The following is a 21,368-nucleotide window of genomic DNA, read 5'->3' on the forward strand; positions in this document are numbered from 1 at the left end:
ATGAGAAAAGGTGGCTTCAGAGGTTTTGGTATTGTTGGCTGTGGTTTTGTTTGCTTTAATAAAATAAAATTGTTAGTTTTACTAACATGTTCCAAGTAGATATGGATCACTTCATCTTACCTCAGTTATTTAGTTTCAGTTCCAGTTCATTCTAGGCCACTGACTGTTCTGTTACTCAGATTTGATTTGCTGTTACTCAGCAAAATGTGAAATAAGGCACAATGCATATGTTTTGGGTTCCCATTAAATGCTTTGAACTTACTACTGTGGTTGTCCTGAGGGAAAAGGTGTCATAGTTGTGTCATCTTGTTCTTCTATTGAGATCAGGTGGAGCATGTTCAGGAATTCTTGATATTCCTGTGTTTGGAGAAAGCTGAAATGTCACAGCAGATCAAAATACTTTTCTGTGTTACTAGTTTCTGCCTCAGTGCTTGCTGAAGTATAGTATAAGGAGATGAAAAACTTATTTTTTTATTTCAGATTTTTACCTAAATGAGAAGGTGGTTCATACATTTTTGGAAGTGCATTGTTACACTTCCTTTCACTTCACAAGTGCCACAAACCTTATTAAGCTGGTTCATGGTTTTGCTTTGAGTGGTTTGTACAACCTTCCTTTTCTCATGTACAACAGGGCAGTCCCTTCCTCAGAATCCCCTTCCCTTCATTTTGCAGGAGTAAGAGCAGTTTTGTTTCTAGCCTTTCTTCAGATGTGGTTCTATTATAAAATAGAGCTTTTGCAAGTCCTTGTAGGAAAAAGAAAAAAAAAAATCCTGAGATAATTTCTGACTAAAAGAGTCATAATATTCAAGATTGTTACCTTTTTGGTAATTGGGCACAGGACATTATTACTTGCTTCTGGCAGGAATGATTCCAAGTGGTTCCATTCATAGCTCTTAACCATTCATGTGGTAAGCAACAGCACTCCAGAAACACCTCATAAACATAACTATGTCTGGTCATGGAGATGTCTAACTTCCCTATGAGGAAGTGTAAACCAGTCTTCCAATCCCTAATTTCCCATTCTTCCTAAATCTCTTACTGTTCTCTTTCCTGGATATGAGAGATCTACAAGAATCTGAAAACTATGTGAATCCTACAGAATGTAGAAATGGTGCCTGCTCCTCCTCTTAAATGTTGGCTGGTACTTTGAATAGCCAGAATTCTGACCTCTATGACAGGCATAATCAGCAGTCTATTCTGTGAAGGAATATCCCTGACAACCCCATACCCTTCTGCATACTTTTATTATGCGACACAACATGCATCATTTTCAGCATTTCAGGTTACCTTGCAATTTTCCCATAGCCCTAAATTACTTTCACAGGAGAGGCATGGCAGGTAAATTAGAGGAATCTAACTCTGAGGAGTGAAGTGTGGTGTGCTGTGTGTGAACTGCAACTTTCTCTTATTTTATCTTGAGTGTGTGCTCTGGAAGTGGAAGTAGGGGTTGTATAAGAGAGCACCATGCAAAACTGCCCTTTAGGTCCACAATTTTAGTACACGTTGTGGAAGGAAATGTAACAACTTTAAGATATTTCTTACTGAGGAGATTTCTGCAAGGGTTGTTCAGTAGAAAAACTTGAATAGTGTGGTTAACTCAAAGGTCTTTTCTTCTGAAAACTGCGTTCTTGAGACGGAATTGGCTGATTGGATTATTTGTTTAGCACTGCGTAACTCGAGATTCTGGCCTCCCAGACACATCAAAATCAAAGTTTCATGCAATATTGGAAATTCAAAGAACTTTCTCAGCTGACACAGATAAGTAGGACTTCAAAACACTTTCATAGAGAGTATTTTTCTCCAGGGATTTGAATTTCTTTGTAGAAGAAGAAGTGAAGGATATTACTTCAGACAAATAGATTCTGTGGTGGGGGAAGAATGAATTGTTTAGTGTTAGTTTCTTCTTTCTCCAGTTCCTCGTAGATCTCCCTCCTTTTTCAGTTTGCTTTCTCCTAGTGAAGAAAACCATCATTTAAAGTCGCATCACTGACTGGGAAGATTATCAAGTTGGAATGAAATTCCTCTTGATTTTATGCTAATCAAGTAGCTATTGGTTATTTGAATGTGACGTTTATCCTAAGCTTCAAGAGGTTAAATCAGGTCATCACGTGAAGAAAACTGAAGCTGGAAGGTCTTTGAAATAGAAATCTCTCAGCAGAAGAATTCCATGATTAGATTTGAAAGATGTTTCTCTATGTAGAACAAAGACAGAATCCCTGCAGAAGTCACTTCTGTCATCTTGGAACTTAAGTACTTCACTGTTCTTCATGTTTTATATCATCCAAGTTATTAGCAGAATTTCATCAGAAAGCGTCAGAACTTCAGCAGAAATTTTATTATAATCTAAATGCATAATGATCATTCATGTCAGGCCCTCCAAATCCAATGACCACTAATTCAGAGACTGCTTTCATTTGTATTTAGTGATATCAGCCCCTCCTCAAAGCTTTACCAGTATGAGAATTGTCTTTAAGACTTCATTAAAGGCTAAATAAAGACTTCATTTACGCTAAATAAAGTTCATAGAGCAGATGATCTCAATCCTTGGGCTGTTTGCATTTGTCCCTATTAGACTACACAGTAACATCTGAATCTTCTTAGACTTTATCATGCTGGCTGTGTGTGGCTGATAACTTACACTGTTTTTCATATTAATTATTCAGTGATTTTGGTAATTGTTTTCCTAACCCCTTGTTTGTCCCAAGGAATCTGCTTTACTGCAATCCGTAAATCAGTAACAGTTCAGTCCAACAACAACAAATGATCATCTCTTCTACAAAACCAAATTCTGCATCAAGTTTAAGAAATTAGATATTCATGTCATTCCACATCTGTTCTAGAAAGCTTTTTTAAAAACCAAGACAAACCTAGGATTTTTCTTCCATTATTTATTCCTTCAGCTAGATAAAAAGTTTGGTGGTTCCTGTAAAAAGTCTAAACAGTCAAAGGATCTGTAGATCCAGAAGATAAATCTTGTTTGATGGCCCGCTGAGTTTTTGTAACATTTAGCCTTCAGAAACTACTTAATCTTCTCTGAAGACGTAGACACAAATAGCTTTATATGTAGGATGACAGAATATTGAAATTTATGATGATGGATAAAATACTATAAAGAAGTTAAAAGCTGGAAACCATTGGAATTTTCTAATGGCTTTCGATGACCTGATTTATTAACATAGGGGTTGCATAAGAGGCTTTCGTACTCTGAAGTCAGTGTTACTGTAGGCATGCAGGCTGAACTATGTCAAGATGAGTAATACATTGTCCTACATTGTCCCAGTGACTATTGTGTCAAAAGATTATACTACCATAAATGAAAGCACAGATCACAATTGGATTAAAATATCACAAGGGTCATAATTGAAAGATACTCAATAATACCATTTTGTTAATGTATTTACCCGTAAAATAACAATATACTACTGGTCATTAAGTTAAGAGATAGTTCAGTATTTGATACTGAAATCCATATATTTGGTTTTTGCCTGTTTTTCCAAGTCCAGAGAAGTTTGTTTGAAATCTCCTCCTACTGCTCAATGCATCAGTTTCTTTATAATAAGTGCTTCAGTTCTGAGATCTCACTTACTCAGTGTTCAGTTCATATCCCTTTTCCATCTTTGTTCCCTGGATTTGCTTTTGCAAAATGAAGGAGTTTTGTCTTTCAGAGCGGGAAGGTCACAGGAAGCGATTCAGGAGGTGTCATTGACCTTACACTGGATGATGAGGATGATGTCTCTTCTCAAGGTAAGTGTAAAAGATTTTCCTAACAGCTGGGGCAGTTGAGCTGCAAGTATTATTTCATGCCCTTGAATGATAGAAAGGAGTTTCAGTTCGGTGTTTTTTATTCCCTGCTGTTTCTGTAAAGCAGAGCAGTTACTGGAGAATTCTGATAGGCCTTAAACAAAAGGAGTTCTGCTTAGTATCAAATACTGTCTTTAAGGTTTTTCCTTTTTCCTTTAATCTAAGAGATGTTGCTTTCTGTGCTTAAGTCTGTTAGAAATAAATAATCTGAAGTAATTTGAGAAGTTTAAATTCTTTATTACATTTTTGAAACTTCCTGTAGGCAGATTTTGTCTTTGTTGACTGAGTAATTAAAGACCTTTCTACAGTTGGTATTCAGGCATTAGATTATTAGAGCTTCTAATCCTTTTTTTCCTCCTAAATAAACAACTTTGTGTAAATACCAAATGAAGATCTGATCTGTTCTCTGCTTTGGGTCTGTGTGCCAACATTAGAGTAAATATAGTTGTGCTTTTATGTCCTTTGACAGTGTGGTTGCACCTCACTGTAGATTGCACTGCTTGGACTGCAGTGTTGCAAGCCCATTTTTTTGCATGGAAATTAGCCCCTCTTCTTTTCCATGTTGTGGTTTAGATTTTTAGTTTTGCTCTATGCCTCAGTAGTAATGATTTTCATTTTATGTTCATTTCCAGAAATCAAATTGTCCTTTCTCTCGAGTTCCACACTTTTTGTGAAGATGATATTTTGTTCATTTTGCATTGGAATAGTTCCTACATTACTTCTAACCTTAATTCTGTGCTTACTGTGTACCTAGTCTTTGTTTTCCTTGCTGATTTTTTATTTACACCGCTAAATAACCTTTTTGCTAGTGATACCTGAATCGGTTATCTTTCATCGTTTCTGGCTGGTAGAATCCTGACCTAGTTTCCACAGCTGAAATCTCAGCAGGACTTTTGATTTGTTAGGGACAAATGATCTTGCTTCCATGTGAGATAAAAACAAAACAAGTCATGTTAGCCCAGACTGTCCTTGTTATCTAAATGACCCTTTTATGGCAGTAGTATGTCTAGATTCCTACTGGTTGGATCATGAGCACATCTCCTCTAGATCATGATGAAGAATGCACTCATTCAAATTATGCATCATTTAAATGATGCAGTGGCATTTATAATGTGTAGAAATCTGTAAGTATTCAAAGTGACTATGTGTGTACATCCCTATAGTAATCTCATCAAGGAATTTGCTGGACACTGGGAAGTCTCTCATACCGATAGGAAATACAAGAAGATTGAACAAATCGCAAGACCTGTTACTTTATGAAACAGCAGGAAATATCTCACTTTGTATTTTCAAAACAAGGATCTCTTTACTGCTTCTATATGCTGCTTTGTTCACTGAAAGAAAATTGCTTTTGTCAAATGACTTCAGCAAAGTAGCTCAACTTCAGTCTACAAACGGGACAATGCAGAAAGTCTGCAATTTATTTTGTATTACTTTTGAGGTCATGAATTGTGTTAGGTTTATCATATAAGAGTTTGTGAAGGGTACTGCTACTTTAAGCTATCAGTAGCTGGTGTTAAAGACAGTGTGATCATCAAAATACTTTCCACTTCCTCATAAATAAATAAACATCTTGAGCCACACTGCCATTAGTCCTGTTCTTGTATGTAACTTCATTAGCATACTTGATTGATAGTTTGCAAACATGTTCTTCAGTATATTGCTGTATTCTCAAGAGTGTAATATTTTTTATTTCTACATTGTGTACTCTTTTTCTGAACTAATGGTTGTTGCGTGTGCAGTTTTGTCAGGGCAAATCATTTTTGAATGTCTGCTCTTAAAACTTACTCTCTTAACTTTGTGTTTTCTAGTTTTTTGGTGGTGCCTTATCTGCCCACTGTTACTCTAATCTAGCTTAAAAATACAGCTTCTCAGTTCTCCTTGTGGACAAAAGGTCTGTTTACATACAGATTTGCACTCAAATTATTTTACGATGCCACAAATAAACTAAAGCAGGAAAAATATTGCTCTAGTGAAATGCAAATACAGGTGCTGTATTTCTCAGTTCTCCCAATCAGTGGGTAAGTCACGTTGACAATGTGAGAAAACAAAATTTGAAATCTTCTAAATTTTTTTAATAATAAAGCTATTTTCCTTCATTAAGAAAATAGTATGAAAATTCAAAACAGCAAAAAATGGGTGACTAACATACCAAACAAAGGAAAGAGTCAGCAAAAAATAGGATATAGGCACCAGAAGAAGACAAGAACTATTACTTAAAACACGATGTTTAAGCCTTTTTTAAGGTTTAGGCCACTACTTTCTTGGTAGAAAAAATCAGGTTTTCAAATTATGCAGAAATACAAAAACTTCATAATGATAGAAGGAAACATTAGGAAGTATAGGGTGGAAAACAATTGACATGATGAAGGTGAGGAACTGAATGAAATTTTAACAGTTTGGTGTGCAGAATGAAAAGATGAAAGAAATGTTGTGCTAGAAAATATTCTTTGATAATCTGAATGACAGGAAATGAATAGATCTGTGATGTTCTAGTTTCTGTTTGCAGTTGTCATTGTTATTGTTATTGTTGTTTTAAAGCAGAGGCCAAGAAGCAGAATCAGACACCTCCTACAGCACAGAGCATTCCTGCCCAGCCTTTGTCTCGCCCCCTACAAACTTTGCAACCAAACCCTCTGCAGCAAACAGGCGTGCCAACAAGTGGACCTTCCCAGACCACTATACATGTATTACCTACAGGTAACTTCATCTTTGTTATTTTGTCTGTTAGTTTGTTATGGGTTTTTTTCTGTAGATAATTGTTGGGCATTACAATCGTCTTACAACTGATGAGTTCTGTGGACTCTTAATTGCTTGTGTTCAGTTGTGATTTTTATCTTCTCCACAGCTATCCTTACACTCAGAACTACTTTTATTTACACAGATCAGAATATTGGACTTATTAGCAATAGAGGATTTGGGTTTGTTTCTTTTTATTCAGTCTGATTCTTTGGGATATTATTTTTATCTTTTCTGTTTGGAATTTGGATAGATGCTGACATTTTTACTGTTTCAGCTGAAAATTACCGTTACCATTTGTTTATGCTATTTGCTCCTTTCTTGCACTGTCAGAAGCAGATGGAATTTTGTGGCAGTAGCTTTTATTTTGCATGTTCTGGGATTACATTCTAGGTTTTGTTTTGTCTCTTTTTCCAGCTCCGACAACAGTGAATGTAACTCATCGACCAGTGACTCAAACAGCTGCAAAACTTCCTATACCACGAACCCCATCTAACCATCAGGTGGTCTATACTACTATTCCTGCACCACCAGCTCAGAATTCTGTAAGAGGAGCTGTCATGCCAAGTCCAAGTTTAAGGCCAGTCAACCCACAGACTGGAGGTAAGGAATTCTTTCTCCCAGGCACATTCTAGCACAGCAGAGCTTCATACATTCTGCCTAACGGATGTAGATTGTTTTGTGTTGTTGTTTTTTGTTTTGTTTTGTTTTACAATACTAGTCCAAATTAGAGGTTATTTTTTTGCCAGCCTAAAGACTTGAGAAAACTTCCAGCTATTAAGAAATATTTCACACTACAACTATTTAAGTGAGGAAAAAGTGCAATTAAGTTATTTCATACATTGCTTCTGCCAACTCTGTATCTCTGGGTGGCATTTCCAGTGCTTCACAAGGTATCAGAAAGTAATGTCATGAGCACAGCTGTTCTGGAGAATATTTTGTTATTAAGCTTGCAAGATTAAAATCTGTATCTATGTAGTAAATCATGTTTGATTTCCCATCTAAAATTCCATCATGATCTCTTATGTCCTGTGCCCAGTAAGTTTTCTTATTTCAAGTCTAGACAGGTAGAATTTCTCACCAATTCTGATGCATGATTGTTTCTTTGTCTAGGGATGTCAGCAAGTTCATCTCAACTTTGCTAGTGTAACTAGTGTGTTCCCAAAGCAGAAAAATATATGAATTGAGAACTCTGTCTTCACAATAAAAACCTTGAAGTTAAATAGTAGTTTATATTTTGCTATTAAGTGGGGGATTTTAACTGCTTTTTTAGCTCCCCACAATTTCTCTATTATGCTTTTTCAACATGTTTTAACATAAGTTTCGCTGTTCTGTTGTACAGACTGAGGTTACATTTATGTGACATCCAAGTAGAGAATTTTCTTAGACACCATCTGTATAAGTCAGACTCAGAATACTGTGCTTGAACAGTGTGAGATTATACCTCCATAAAATCCTCCAGATTTATGGTTCTGAAATACTAGTTTTTGGAAAAAAGAACGTCCATGCATATTTGTAGCCATTTAATTCTAAGCGTCTCTTACAACTAGGTTCACTTGCATTGCCTTGGGTTGTGAAAAATCAGCAGTGCTAGCTAAGCAGAACTTGATCAGACAGTTCTTGAGGTACATCTATGAAATGTCAGGGTGTGAGGAAATCAGTGTTTCTTTCAGAGTATTTGTTTGTATTTCTTAAACTCATGATACTGCTGCTCCACACGCACTTGAGTTCATATTCTTCTTTTCAGAGGTACGTCTACATCTTGTGTTCCTGGTGGCAGAAGACCATAAGAGGCAGGATAATAACCTCAATCCACCTTAGTTTTTGTCATTGTTACCCTTAGCTGCAAGTCAAGCCTGTGCAATCTATCTGCTGTTTTGGAAGGAGTTTTGAGTACTTAACAGTCTATTAATTTAATTATTTTTAGTTGCAATTTCTACTTTGTGTCAAATTTGTAATGGGCATGCAAGATTGTTAAGGTGTTGCCGAAGAACTTAGAATAGATAATATGCTATTTTAAAGCTTTCTATAGGAGAACTTTAATGAGAGGGAATTCATGTGTTTTTCAGGTGAGATCATCCAACAACAGATCTCTCTGTAGTGTTGTTCTGACCTGCTGGTCCACTGATAGAATTATCTGCTCAAAAATTCTCCAAAAGGTTTCCAATAAAAATAAATAAGATTCAGGTTGACAGAACCGTGAATAACCTAATCAAAGAGCATTCTTCCAGCTGGAGATTGGGCCAGATCATCTTCAGAGATCCCTTCAAACCTAGATCTCTTTGTAATTCTGTTACTGTTAAAGGCATTTATATGAACATGTTTTTCAAGTCAGAGTATTATACAGTATCATTGCCTGACAAGCCAAATAATACATAAGAAACTGACAGTTCTTCCCTAATATCGTGATTTCCATGTACCACAGGACAAGGGCACCTGGTGGTTGGCCTGAGCAGGTTGAAGATCAGTTTATATTGAATACGGATTATTTCAAAGCTTCATATTTGCATATCAGATATAGATGTTTCGCTTAAGTTGTAGCAAAAAAGCTATTACATTCTTTGATCTCTTTTAGCTGTCAGCAGTGTCCATCTTCTAGCCCATTCTGGATTTTTAACCATCCTTATTATACGGCGTTTTAATACAGAAATGCTCGTGATAATCCGTTTTGGTTTTTACTATAGTTGAAATTGTTTTTAGGGTCAGTAGCAGATGCTTAAGTAGTAAGATCTCTGCACTCTTTTTTCAGAAGATTGACTCATCCAGTGTGTTTTGCAGAGTTGTAGGTTTGTACTGCTACTTTAACCGAGTAGTTAGGTGTACCTGATCTTCACAAAGATGCACAGAAGCAATACTAACTGTGTACTTTATATGTTCTTAAAGTACTTCTGTCCATCTCTCTTCAGATTATTGTAATTTCTTGTGACAGAATCACGTCATGCTAAAGCAGCGTACTCGGTTAAATTTTCATACGTAAGGAATAGCTAGTTTTTGTTTATCCTGTAAGAGTTTCCAGTTTCATTAGCTTCTTAGATAGCTGTGCTAATAGGAAAAAGAGATGAAACAGCTACACTACTTATACTGCTTAATAAAAACAGTAAGATTTAGCGCTGTATTTGAGTTCACTGTCTCAGTCCTACAGTTTACCTGGATGTCTGACTCTCATCACCTCTGTTAAAGCTGGATAACTGTTTATAGAAAGAAATTATCAAAGAATCTGTAGTTTTCTGAAATGTATCACTCTGTGAGCTACTCTTTCTATTGTGAAGAATTGGAATGCTTGGATATCATACGTTTGGGAATCTGTAAAGAAGATATTGCCCAAGATCTGCTATTTCTAGATAGAAATAGAAGAATCACAGAGTCACAGAATATCAGGGGTTGGAAGGGAGCTCAAAAGGACATCTAGTCCAATCTCCCTGCCAGAGTGGGAACACCTAGATTAGGTCACACAGGAACACGTCCAGGTGGGTTTGAATGGCTCCAGAGAAGGAGACCCCACAACCTCTCTGGGCAGCGTGTTCCAGTGTTCTGTTACCCTCACCGTGAAGGAAGCTTTTTCTCATATTTATGTGGAACTTCCTATGTTTCAGCTTATCCCATTGCCCCTTGTCCCATCATTGGATGTCACTAAGTAGAGCCTGGTTCCATCCTCCTGACACTCACCCTTCACATATTTATAAACATTAATGAAGTTACCCCTTATTCTTCTCCTCTCCAAGCTAAAAAGACCCAGCTTCGTCAGCGTTTCACTCCCTTAATCATCTTTGTGGCTATGCACTGGACTCTTTCAAGCAGTTCTCTGTCCTTCTTGAACTGAGGGGCCCAGAACTGTACACAGTATCCCAGATGCAGTCTTGCCAAGGCAGAATAGAGGGGGAGAAGAACCTCTCTCAACCTTCTAACCACACCCTTTCTAATACACTCCAAGATGCCATTAGCCCTCTCCTAGTCATCCTGCTGTCCACCAGAAGCCCTAGATCCCTTTCCCCTACGTTACTCTCCAACAGGGCAGTCCCCGACCTATACTGGTATGTGGGATTGTTCTTGCTCAGATGCAAGACTCTACGCTTACCCTTGTTATATGTCATTAAATTTCTCCCCACCCAACTCTCCAGTCTGTCTAGTCTCACTGTATGGCAGCACTGCCTTCTGGTGTGTCAGCCACTCCTCCCAGTTTTGTGTTATCAGCAAACTTTGCTGACAGTGCACTCTATTCTCTCTTCCAAGTCATTGATGAATATATTGAATAGTACTGATCCCAGTACCAAGCCTTGAGGGGCTCCGCTAGATACTGGCCTCCAAATAGACTCTGTCCCATTGGTCACAACTCTCTGGTTTCTTTCCTTTAGCCAGTTCACAATTTACCTCGCTACCCGATTGTTCAGACCATGCTACGCCAAAATAGACCACATCCACTGCTTTACTATCATCTACCCACCTGGCTAGGCAACCAATAACGAGTAGAAAAGCACTGAGCGCATAAAACCTGTATTTCCCACCAGTAAATGGGCAAAATGTTACTTAAGAGAGAGAAATGTAGTATAAAATGCGTAACTGCATGGTATTTTGCAAGAGTTCTGGATATTAGATATGAAGCTATAAAATTACCTAGTTTACTCCTGCAGACTGGTCAGTTTGCTATGGAACGCAAGGAAATGGCAATTCCTGTGAGTACATATTCATAACGGTCCATTCTGTGAGGGAAGACAAGCTTCTTGGACAATGACGTAATCTTTTCTGGTTTTCATGCCATCCACTACACAGCCTCCTAGCATTTGAATGCGGACTGGGTGTTATTCTGCTGCTGCAGCATTTATGTTCTCCTTGAATCCCAAAGTGATTTGATTTATTTATTTATTTTTGTAAAGCTCAAGCTGCCTGAATCTCCCCCACTTCCCCTCCCCCATTTCTTTCATATTACAAATGACAAAAACATCATTCTGTCTCTTCTGCAGACATTAGCACGTGTTTTCTTTTACAGCTTAGAGGAATGGAAAGTGGTTTTGGTTTAGTACAGTAATTAGTCTGATGGCAGTTTGAGAAGGATATGTCAGTTTCAAATTTGGTGTCGGCCAGCTGAATGAAGGAGTTTGGTTTCCAGTGTTCTATTTTGCTGATTTAAAATATTCAGTATTCAAAAATATTCATCGTGCTTCTTACAGGCATGACAGTACGAATGCCTCAAACAACTGCATATGTTGTGAACAATGGACTAACTCTTGGATCTGGAGCACCTCAGCTTACAGTGCATCATCGACCACCACAAGTGCATGCAGTGAGTATTGTCATTTTGAAATTACTTAAGGCGATTTACAGACTTGTCTCTGCAGTAGTATGTCTCAGATTGCTTCTCTGTGAACTGAAGAATAGTGAAATATCTTGTAGACACTTTCCAGTCACATGTACAACACCATAATATCACCTTCAGAAAGTTCTACCAGGAACAATGAAAACTGTGCTATCATGTTAGCTTACACAAGAGTTCTTCAAATGAGCAGTGTTGCATATTGAAAAATGATGTGAATTATCTGCAGGTGACTTGTGGAGTCAGGAGTACAAAAGAACTGCCACAAGAAGTTTTATTATGATTTGAAACTATAATTCATGGGATTGCCTATGAATTGGATGATAATACTTCTCTGTTGGGTGGGTGAGAGAACACTGGAATAGGCTGCCCAGTGGGGTTGTGGAGTCTCCTCCGTGGAGATCTTCAGAAGCTACCTTTACATGGTCCTGAGCAATCTGCCTGCAGGTGGCCCTTGCTTCAGTAGGGGTTGGACCAGATGGCCTTCAGACCATCCAACCTCAACCATCTGGTCATTTTGTGATGAGGTCTAAAGCCTTTTACATGGTATCCCACAACATCATTTTCTCCAAATTGGAAAGATATGGATTTGGTGGGCAAATTGATCAATGGATAAAGAACTGGCTGCAGGATTGAGTCTAGAGGGTGGTGGCCAGTGGCTCAATGTGTGGATGGAAATCAGTGACAAGTGGTGTCCCACAGGAGTCGATGCTGGGACCGATACTCTTTAATATCTTAGTGACCCTGCCAGTGGGATTGAGTGCACCCTCATCAAGTATTCTGATGACACCAAGCTGTGGGTTGCGGTTGACTCACCTGAGGGACAGGATGCCATCCAGAAGGACCTGGACAGGCTTGAGCAGTGGACCCAGGAGGACCTTATGAGGTTCAACAAATCCAAATGCAAGATCTTGTACCTGGGTCACAGCAATCCTCACTACCAATACAAGCTGGGGAAAGAAAGGATTGAGCACAGACCTGCTGAAAAAGACCTGGGAGTACTGGTGGATGGGAAGCTGGACGTGAGCCAGCAGTGTGCCCTTGCAGCCCAGAAAGTCAATCATATCCTGGGCTGCATCAAAAGATGCGTGGCCAGCAGGGTGGAGGAGGTGATCTTGCCCCACTGCACTGGCGAGGCATTACTTGGAGTGCTGCATCCTGATGTGGTGTCCTCAGTATAGGAGAACATGGACCTGTTGGATTGCATCCAGAGGAGGGCCACAGAAATGATCCAAGGAATGGAACACCTCTCCTACGAGGACAGGCTGAAAGAGCTAGGGCTATTCAGCTTGGAGAAGGATCTGAGGTGACCCGATAGCAACTTTTCACCATCTAAAGGGGAGCTACAGGAAAGAAGAGGACAGACTTTTTAGCAGGACCTGTGGTGATAGAACAAGGGGAAATAGCTTCAAGTTCAGGGAGGGTAGACCTAGGTTGACATAAAGAAAAAGTCTTTTGCAGTGAGTAATGAGGCACTAGAACTGGTTGCCTAGAGATGTGGTTGTTGCTCTGTCCCTGGAGACTTTCAGGGTGAGTCTGGATCAAGCCCTGAGCAACTTGATTTAGCTGTGTGTGTCCATGTTCACTGCAGGGGAGTTGGACTAGATGACCTTTAAAGGTCCCTTCCAACTCTAAGGATTCTGTAATTTTATGATCAGTTTTTCAGTACAGATGCTTGCAAAGGTTAGGTAGAAGAAAACAGTACAGACAACATCCTTAATTGCCAAGTCTGAATTTTTGAGGTTTGGGGTCTTTGGGGATTTTTTGTTTTAATCCCTGCTTGAGTTGATTCTTTACGCCTCACCTCAAACCCTTTTTAGTAAGACAAAATTTACTTTTGACTAATTTTATATCGTTCTGTTGTTGAGACTGAAGTATGTTGCCTGCATACTCAGTTGTTACACAGTCACCTCATTTCCAATCTCCTGATTTGGTAAATATATTACCAAAGTGGCTAACAATTCTCTGAATCTAGACATCATTCAACTTTCACTGATAAATAATGAGAAGAAAGCAAGCCAATATCATGCACGCAAAACTTCAACAACAAAAACTAGATGATTCCACCATGAAAAAGTCCTTGGCATTACAATAACAAAATGTTGTGCCCATTGTAACCACATTCCTAAATTGAAATTAACTAACAAATAATAGACCTAGAAAAGTTTCTGTGATCGAAATATTTCAATGTAAAGTCACATTTTTGCCCTTATTTCCGGAAACTGAGGCTGAGGTTTGTCTTCAATTTAAGGTGATAAATATGCATGTTGTTCCATTACCAGTTCTTCCTCTTGTGACTGAAAGAGCTGCCTATTGAAAAGATGATGTTGAGTTGCCAGCTCAGTCCACTGTCTAGGATGTTTTGGGTAATGTGGGAGAAGCAGCTCAGACACAGATTAGCTCACACTCATTGTGAACCTGCCCACTCAGTCTTGGTAAATGGCCAGGTGCTCACAGTCCATTATCTCATGGGTAGGAGGCAAGCAGGATATAGAGAAGTAGCTGTGGTGACAACCTTAAGTACAGTAGTGATTTATATGTGAATAATAACTTCTGACATCCTTGGTTTGACTCCTTCTCACCCTTTGCTTCTGTTTATGCCTGGTGCTCTCTGTACACAGGACTTTGAGTTGTGATGGTTGAGTGTTTGCAGGCTGATTTCTTTCCATTTGCCTTGGGAATGATGAATTAAAACCTCTTTCCACTGCTGTAGACTTATCTTTCCCTGATTGCTCTTATATTGCATAGGAGCCACCACGCCCTGTACATCCTGCCCCACTCCCAGAGGCACCACAGCCACCACGCCTGCCCCCTGAAGCTGCCAACACTTCTCTGCCTCAAAAACCACAGCTGAAGCTGGCACGGGTACAGAGCCAGAATGGTATTGTGCTGTCATGGAGTGTCATAGAAGTGGACCGGAGTTGTGCCAGTGTGGACAGTTACCATCTCTACGCGTACCACGAGGACCCGAGTGCTACTGTGCCTTCCCAATGGAAGAAGATAGGGGAGGTGAAGGCCCTTCCACTACCTATGGCATGCACTCTTACTCAGTTTGTGTCTGGCAGTAAATACTACTTCGCAGTCCGAGCTAAGGACATTTATGGCCGTTTCGGACCATTCTGTGACCCCCAGTCTACAGATGTGATCTCCTCCCAGAGCAGTTAAACTGGAGTTCTTTGGAGCCTTTAAACCCATCCTACTTCCAAGGGTTACCCTGGTTTTGAGGGGGTTGATCCCATGCATGAAGTTCACTTTTAAAGCCACTCTCTGCAGGATTAATTTAGACGGCTGTGCGATACACTACATACATTCAGAACCAAAAGAAAAATAAAGTCTCACTTTCAGCAAGAGAACTTGTTTTTCTGGATAGGTCAAGTCATGGGCCATTCGAAAATTTCATTTTCCTTCTCATGACAGCTGTTCCACCTAGACATCTACCTACTCTTTATTCAAGGGCACGTTGGATGCCTGGGATTCTGCTTCAGAGTGGGAGCAAAAATATAAATTGCAGTTTTTTTCTGAAGCTGACCTACACCTGTAGTGCCTATCAGGGCACTAACATGAAGGCAGGAACAGATTTGCCTCTTGTACCTAGCTCTCTCTGAGCAGGCTGTGATACTAAAGGTGATTCACGGTCTTACTTGTGTGCTGGAAGATTGAGTGTTCCGTTCTTAAATTACCAACAGTAATCAGCTGTCTGAGGAGACAGAAGGGAACTTTAGTCTGGCCAGGGAACCAATGCTTGTGAATTCGGTGGTGGTGTGGTGGGAAAAAAAAATAAATCACCCCACTACTTCCTACCTCTCCTAAATAAGAGCTCTCCTCTACTGTCACCGTCCACCTTCATTCACACTTGGAGCATTCCTAGGACAGATCTGAAACTGGATTGTAGAAATCACACTCACACCTCTGTAGCTCAAATAATTTTTCTGCCTTTCCCCTTATACATCCAGCCCTGATTTTTAGATTTATTTTGTGCCTTAAACAGTAATTTCAGAAATAAATGTAGCCAGATACCTTGTGGTGTTCATTTGCTTGGAGTTACTTCTCCTTTTACCCTCCTAGCCTTTCATTACTGCTCCTCATTTTCCTGGCCCACAGTGATTGTTTCTTTCTACAAAGACCAGGAAGTATACATCTACTGATGCTGGACTCATTTTTGTCTGTACTTTCAATTAACCCTTCCCTCACTGCAATTAATGAGTTGTTGTTTCTGTCCTGTGAAGAATACTGGAGTGTACAGACAATATTTTCCACCTTTCCCTCCTGTTCTTTTGGGAAAGCTGTATGCTGCATTTCAGCCAAAGAAACCTATGTGGTGTAGCACCATGAAAGCTTCTACTTGTTTACACTCAGTTTAGATGTTCAGTTGGTAGAAAAATGTACAAAGTTGGCTTCTTAGTCCTCTATTCCAGTCACCTGCCTGCCTCTGCAGAAAAATAACACTCCCAGAGTAGTTTATCGGCCCAAAATTTGTGAGCAACTGCAGATGTTCCTAGAAGCTTTCATGATGCTTCTGAGCTGAGAAATCAAAACAGTGCATCTGCCCCACTATCTTGTTGACATGTTCTTAAACTTTTTTTTGTGCATAACCAAATTGTAACACCTGAACAAGAAAGGATATGTAAGATTTTTATTTTGGCATTTTTAAGAACAAGGACAGCATTTTGTTTCTGTCCAGCAGAACCAAATACTGGATCTAGAAGGGAAAATGTTTGGGCTTTTTTTAGATTTACTTCACCATCTGACAAAGCTGTAGATGTTACATATGTCTTAATTGCAATACTGGCTGTCTTGAAAAATTGAAATACTAAGCAAGGTTGAAAAAGTCACAGAATATGGCTAGTGAAATAATCTATGTGATAATGGATTCTTAAGTTATGTTTCCTTCAAGAAAATTATGTGAAAGAAACTCAGTTGTAGACTTTTGTCCATACTACTTTACTGCACTCCTTCATACAGCTGGGATTGTTGCTTCCGTCAGGTGAGTAACAAATACTGTCAGTATGGGAGTTCTATTGATTTGGGTAAGCAAAAATTCTGTCTAAATCCATGTATCATGAGAGAAGGTTTGCACTGAATCTCATGTATGAAAACTGTTTAACTTTTCCTTTGAATACCAGTTGTCCCCCTATTGCTGGTGCCAATGATCAATAATGCCTTGATTTTTTCTATGTGGAATTAAATGTTTTCTCTGTCTATTTCAAGGAATAATTAATAATTCATTTACACTACTTATAAAAAGTTGAGTCCTTATAAAGGAAGTTCTTTAGTAGAGGTTTAGAGCAATTTCTTCCAGTTGATGGCTGTTAAAGCATCAGTTTACTTTAATGTCTTTGAGGTGGTACCAAAGGGCTGTTGGCCATATCAGTACAATGGGGTTTTATAGTTTGAAAATTAAAATAAATATTAGAATCGAATCTGGAATTTATGCTGCTTATTGAATTTTGATTCCAGCCTCAGCTATACATGAGTTTTTCTATAGTTTGTGCTTGCTTTTAGTTCACAGTTGTTACTAGCTTTGTCTTGCTTGGGATAGGCGGGTGGTGAGAGTCCTGTGTCACAATTTGTTTTCCTTTCTCCAGTGGAGGTAATAGTTGGGATGGCCTGATACTGTTTGGAGGTTTTGTGGACTGCATCTTTAGAGAGAAGACTCATCTTTATTTAGTAAAGAAAGATGTTCTCAACAGAGTTGACACTGGATTCTTGCTTAATAGTTGTTTCTGTTATGTATGGCAGAGCACAGCTCATTTTTGTGAATATAAGCAAGTTAGCTACTGTTTGCTAAGTGAGGCCATCACAGTTGTAGAGTGAAAGCAGACATCTCTTTCATTGTAGCAGAGATGTTAAGATCCAATTTCAGGATCTTAAGCAAGTGCTGGTGGCTAAGTACATGATAAAGCATAGCTTGATTTTTCAGATGCCTTGCTCAGCTTAGAGACATTGCAGGTAGCGGTTCTTAACACTGATGTGCAGAGAACTGTGCCACTTCTGTAAAACTGTTTCACTGTGGAACAGATATCTGCAGTGAGTACTTACCCCTTATGTTAATGAATGGGAGTTTTGCTTAACTCAGATGGCACTTTTCCCAGTGTTTTTGAGTGGCTGTTTTTTATTTATCATTTAACCTCCCAGAAACAATAAAAATATTGAGAAACTGAATTTCCTCCACTAACACGTTCAGAAATAACTGGTTTCATTTAATAAAATTTATTTGAAAGTATTACCAAAATAGCTGGGAACATTCAGGACAGGTCTGTTAATACTGTGCTTTAGACTGGAGTCATCGTAAAAGTGTTGGTTACCGGAGGATTCTGGTATTTCATTTTTAAATATGCAACAAGTCCCTACACAGCTTTCAACTGGTACACTAGACTAGAACAGTTCAGTTGGAAGGGATCTACAGAGATCATGAAGTCCAAATGGCTGACCACCTCAGGGCCACAACCGAGTTAAAGCATGTTATTGGGGACATTATCTAAATGCCTCACTGTACCTAAAGCAAGTTTTTCCATATCTATTTTCAGTACCCTAGTATAAATTGTACCTGGCTAATGAGTTGTGCTGGTACCACTGGGTACATGACATATTAGCTGCACCACCTCAGATCTAGTTCTTCATGTTTTGGCAAACACTGCACTGATTCTACTACAATTTTTATTTTCATCATGTTTCTGGTTTGGTTTAGGTTTGATTTGTGCCCACAGGCAAGAAGTAACTTAAGTTAGTTCTGTTGGAAGGAAGCCCTCCTGTGGAGTGCTGATGGCAAAATGCCATTCTTTTCCACTGAGTTCCTCCTAGTTAAAGCTTCACTGACCTTCTTTATTTCAATACAAGTCTTAAAAAGCTTTACTGGATTCAAATAGCTAAACCTTAGGAAGGGTGTAGACTGTAGATATAGCATGTGTACTGCAGCTGCAGTAACAACTCAAGAAGATGTAAGGGTGCAGAAGCAAGTTCCTTTCAGCCTATGTTTACTTTTGTACTCCAGCCTAGCTTCCCTGAGAGTGGCAGTTGTTCTCAGCTCTGCTTCTCTCAGTGTGCTTGCTACCCTTTAACATGTTAGATCACTGAGCACTAGTAGTGATGCACTCACACACCCAACATTTTTAGCACAAGGCTGGAAATGCCCATGGTGTCTTCCCTGTAATAAGGGGTCTTATCCTGCTTCCTTTGAAAATAATGGCAAAACCCCCTCGTGCCTTCAGTGGGAGCTTGATTGGGCCCAATAGTAGGATCTGAGCACTGTTTTATACTATAACAAAATATCCATACACTTCTTTTATGCTATTTGTCTTAAGAGTCCACTAAATCAGAATCTGTATTATATGTAGGGACCACGTCAGATGTGTTCTTGGTCCCCAAACAGCCATTCCCCGGTTCTAGACTATTGTATACAGTGTACAAAATCAAGCTGTGATTCTGCCTTCTTACAAACTTCAGTATTTTCATTTGGTCAAAAATATCTATTCAGATTTTTTAAAATAGAAGCTTGATATATTAAATATATATTTTTTTAATTTGTTAGTTGGGGTAGGGGTGGGCATTGTATGAAAACACTGGAGAGTGGAGTTCAAATGACAGTGACTGTGCCAGCCCTGCCACCAGATCTGTGTTCCCTTCTGAATAACTTCTGAGGGGCTAAGAAATTGCTAAGAAAAAGCAAATGAATTGATCTTTTCTTTTCCTCCCTTCTGCCCACCTGTTAGAATGCATCTTTATTTCTCATTGTCATTGCACAGGCTGAGCATTCCTTTTTGTTTTGTTTTGTTCTAATATATATTATATGCACACACACACATATATTTATATATATTTGAAGTGCTGTCTTAATTTAATGGGGTGTATCTGTAAATAAGACAACTGGGTAGTAACTGTTTGGGGAGTCCTGTTCAGCTGTAGTAAGTTCTTTGCTATTGAGTCAAACATGCAAAATCCTTTGCAAGTAGCTCCATTCGACTTCTTGTTTTGCTTTGCAGCTGGACTTGTAAATACAAAAGGACTGCTTTTATGTCCAATTTAAACTGGGCAGTTGCAAGTTCTCCCCATTTTTGTATGTACTGTAGATTAGTGTGTGTGTACGTGTTAACTGTAGTGGGGTTTTGTCTGACAAGCCTGAAATTTATACTTTGAAATAAACTACTGGGTTTTTAACGTTTTGAGTCATCTGTGATTAGTTCCAGACATCTCAGGTGACAAAGCACCACGTGTGTGCTCATGCTCTCCAGCCACGCTGCCTCGTGGAGGATGGGGCAGTGCCAGCTTTTCAGTTCTGCAGTCACAGTGCAACTTTGGTCAAGTAATGTCAGCAGTGATTTGGCTCCAGGTCATTCCTAGAAAGCCAGCTCTGCGTGATGCTGCTCCTCCAGGCTTCCCACCAGAGCAGAAATTAAAGCAATATGCTAAGTTCTAGAAAACTGCAAAGCAAAGAGGGGCTACTAGACATTCCTGAGAGTTGGACATACTTACCCTGACTGAATGCCGAGCCTACACTTGAAGGGCAGCATCATTAACTTATGGTGGTAATAGTTGCCTGGCACTCAGTAAAACTTGCTTCAAGTCACTGACTGAAAGACTGTGTATGGACTCATGTTAAGTGATGGCTAAATACAATCACACTTGGAAGTCCAGACTTTCTGCCTGTTTAGAACTGACTGTTTAGAATACTGGTCTACTTTCTGCCTGTAGTTTAAACCATTAATTTCATTTTAAAATGTTAGCTTAAGCACTTTGCTCAAGCAGTGTTACAATCGCAGCTTGTGCGAGTGCTGTGCTGGGGATAGGAGCTGTATCCCAGTCACTGTGGCAGCATTCAACCTGAGCCGGGCTGTTCATGGAGGAAGAACAGGGTGCAGTACAGCAAGCATGTGGTGATCTTGAACCCAGCACACCCATTAACAGCAAAAGAGTCACATGGGTTAGTTTTATGGCTTACAAGGTCCCATTTATGTAAATACTTAATCAGAGAAAAGGGCTCTTCAAAGTAGAATTCTGTTTTCCCACCGAGTTGAAAAGCACAAGGCCATTGTTATAGGGTAGGAGGCTCATGGTGTGAGAAGGGCTCATATCCCCTTCCTTGGGAGCTTACAAAGGGGCATCTCAGCTGCTGACTGCATCCATGTCCAGCACAGGGAAGCATCAACATGTGCCCCAGCTAAAAACAGTCCAACACAGGAAGCTATGGCCAGTTCACTGGTCCCTATGGACTGACATTGAAACAATGCACTTCTATTCATGCTTTTTGTTTTTAAATATAAAAACGGGAAAAGTTGGCAGTAAATACAATCTCTCCTGTTGCTTAGGAGTAACAGAATTCCTCCAGCTGCTCTGTGCTTCCCTCCAGCACCAGCTACTTCCTCTCCTGCAGGTGGGGTCCTCTATGAGGTACAGAGCCAGTCCGGTTCCACCTGTGCTAGCTGCTTGCAGCAACCTTTGCCCACTTACAGAAGTTGGAAACGCATCTCAAGGCAGCAATCAGGAGCAAACATCTGAAGGCTGCACAGTGTTCATATTTGGTGTT

The 21,368-nt window shown here is 39.4% G+C and overlaps 1 protein-coding gene across 2 annotated transcripts in view; it reads left to right on the plus strand.

The window, feature by feature from the left end:
* The window catches only part of ATF7IP (activating transcription factor 7 interacting protein), a 101,880-nt gene extending 81,878 nt beyond the window's left edge, over nucleotides 1-20,002 (plus strand). The window contains exons 11-15 of one of the 2 annotated variants that reach the window (XM_003202340.4): nucleotides 3,666-3,744; nucleotides 6,343-6,501; nucleotides 6,958-7,143; nucleotides 11,706-11,818; nucleotides 14,597-20,002. In XM_003202340.4, coding sequence (XP_003202388.2) covers nucleotides 3,666-3,744; nucleotides 6,343-6,501; nucleotides 6,958-7,143; nucleotides 11,706-11,818; nucleotides 14,597-15,013 — 954 coding nt within the window. In that variant the 3' untranslated portion in view covers nucleotides 15,014-20,002. The remainder of the gene's footprint in view (nucleotides 1-3,665; nucleotides 3,745-6,342; nucleotides 6,502-6,957; nucleotides 7,144-11,705; nucleotides 11,819-14,596) is intronic. The other variant, XM_019614378.2, reaches the window with a different exon arrangement.
* The last annotated feature ends 1,366 nt before the right edge of the window (nucleotides 20,003-21,368 follow it).

This window comes from Meleagris gallopavo, chromosome 1 (genome assembly GCF_000146605.3).
Source record: "Meleagris gallopavo isolate NT-WF06-2002-E0010 breed Aviagen turkey brand Nicholas breeding stock chromosome 1, Turkey_5.1, whole genome shotgun sequence".
Lineage (NCBI taxonomy): Eukaryota > Metazoa > Chordata > Aves > Galliformes > Phasianidae > Meleagris > Meleagris gallopavo.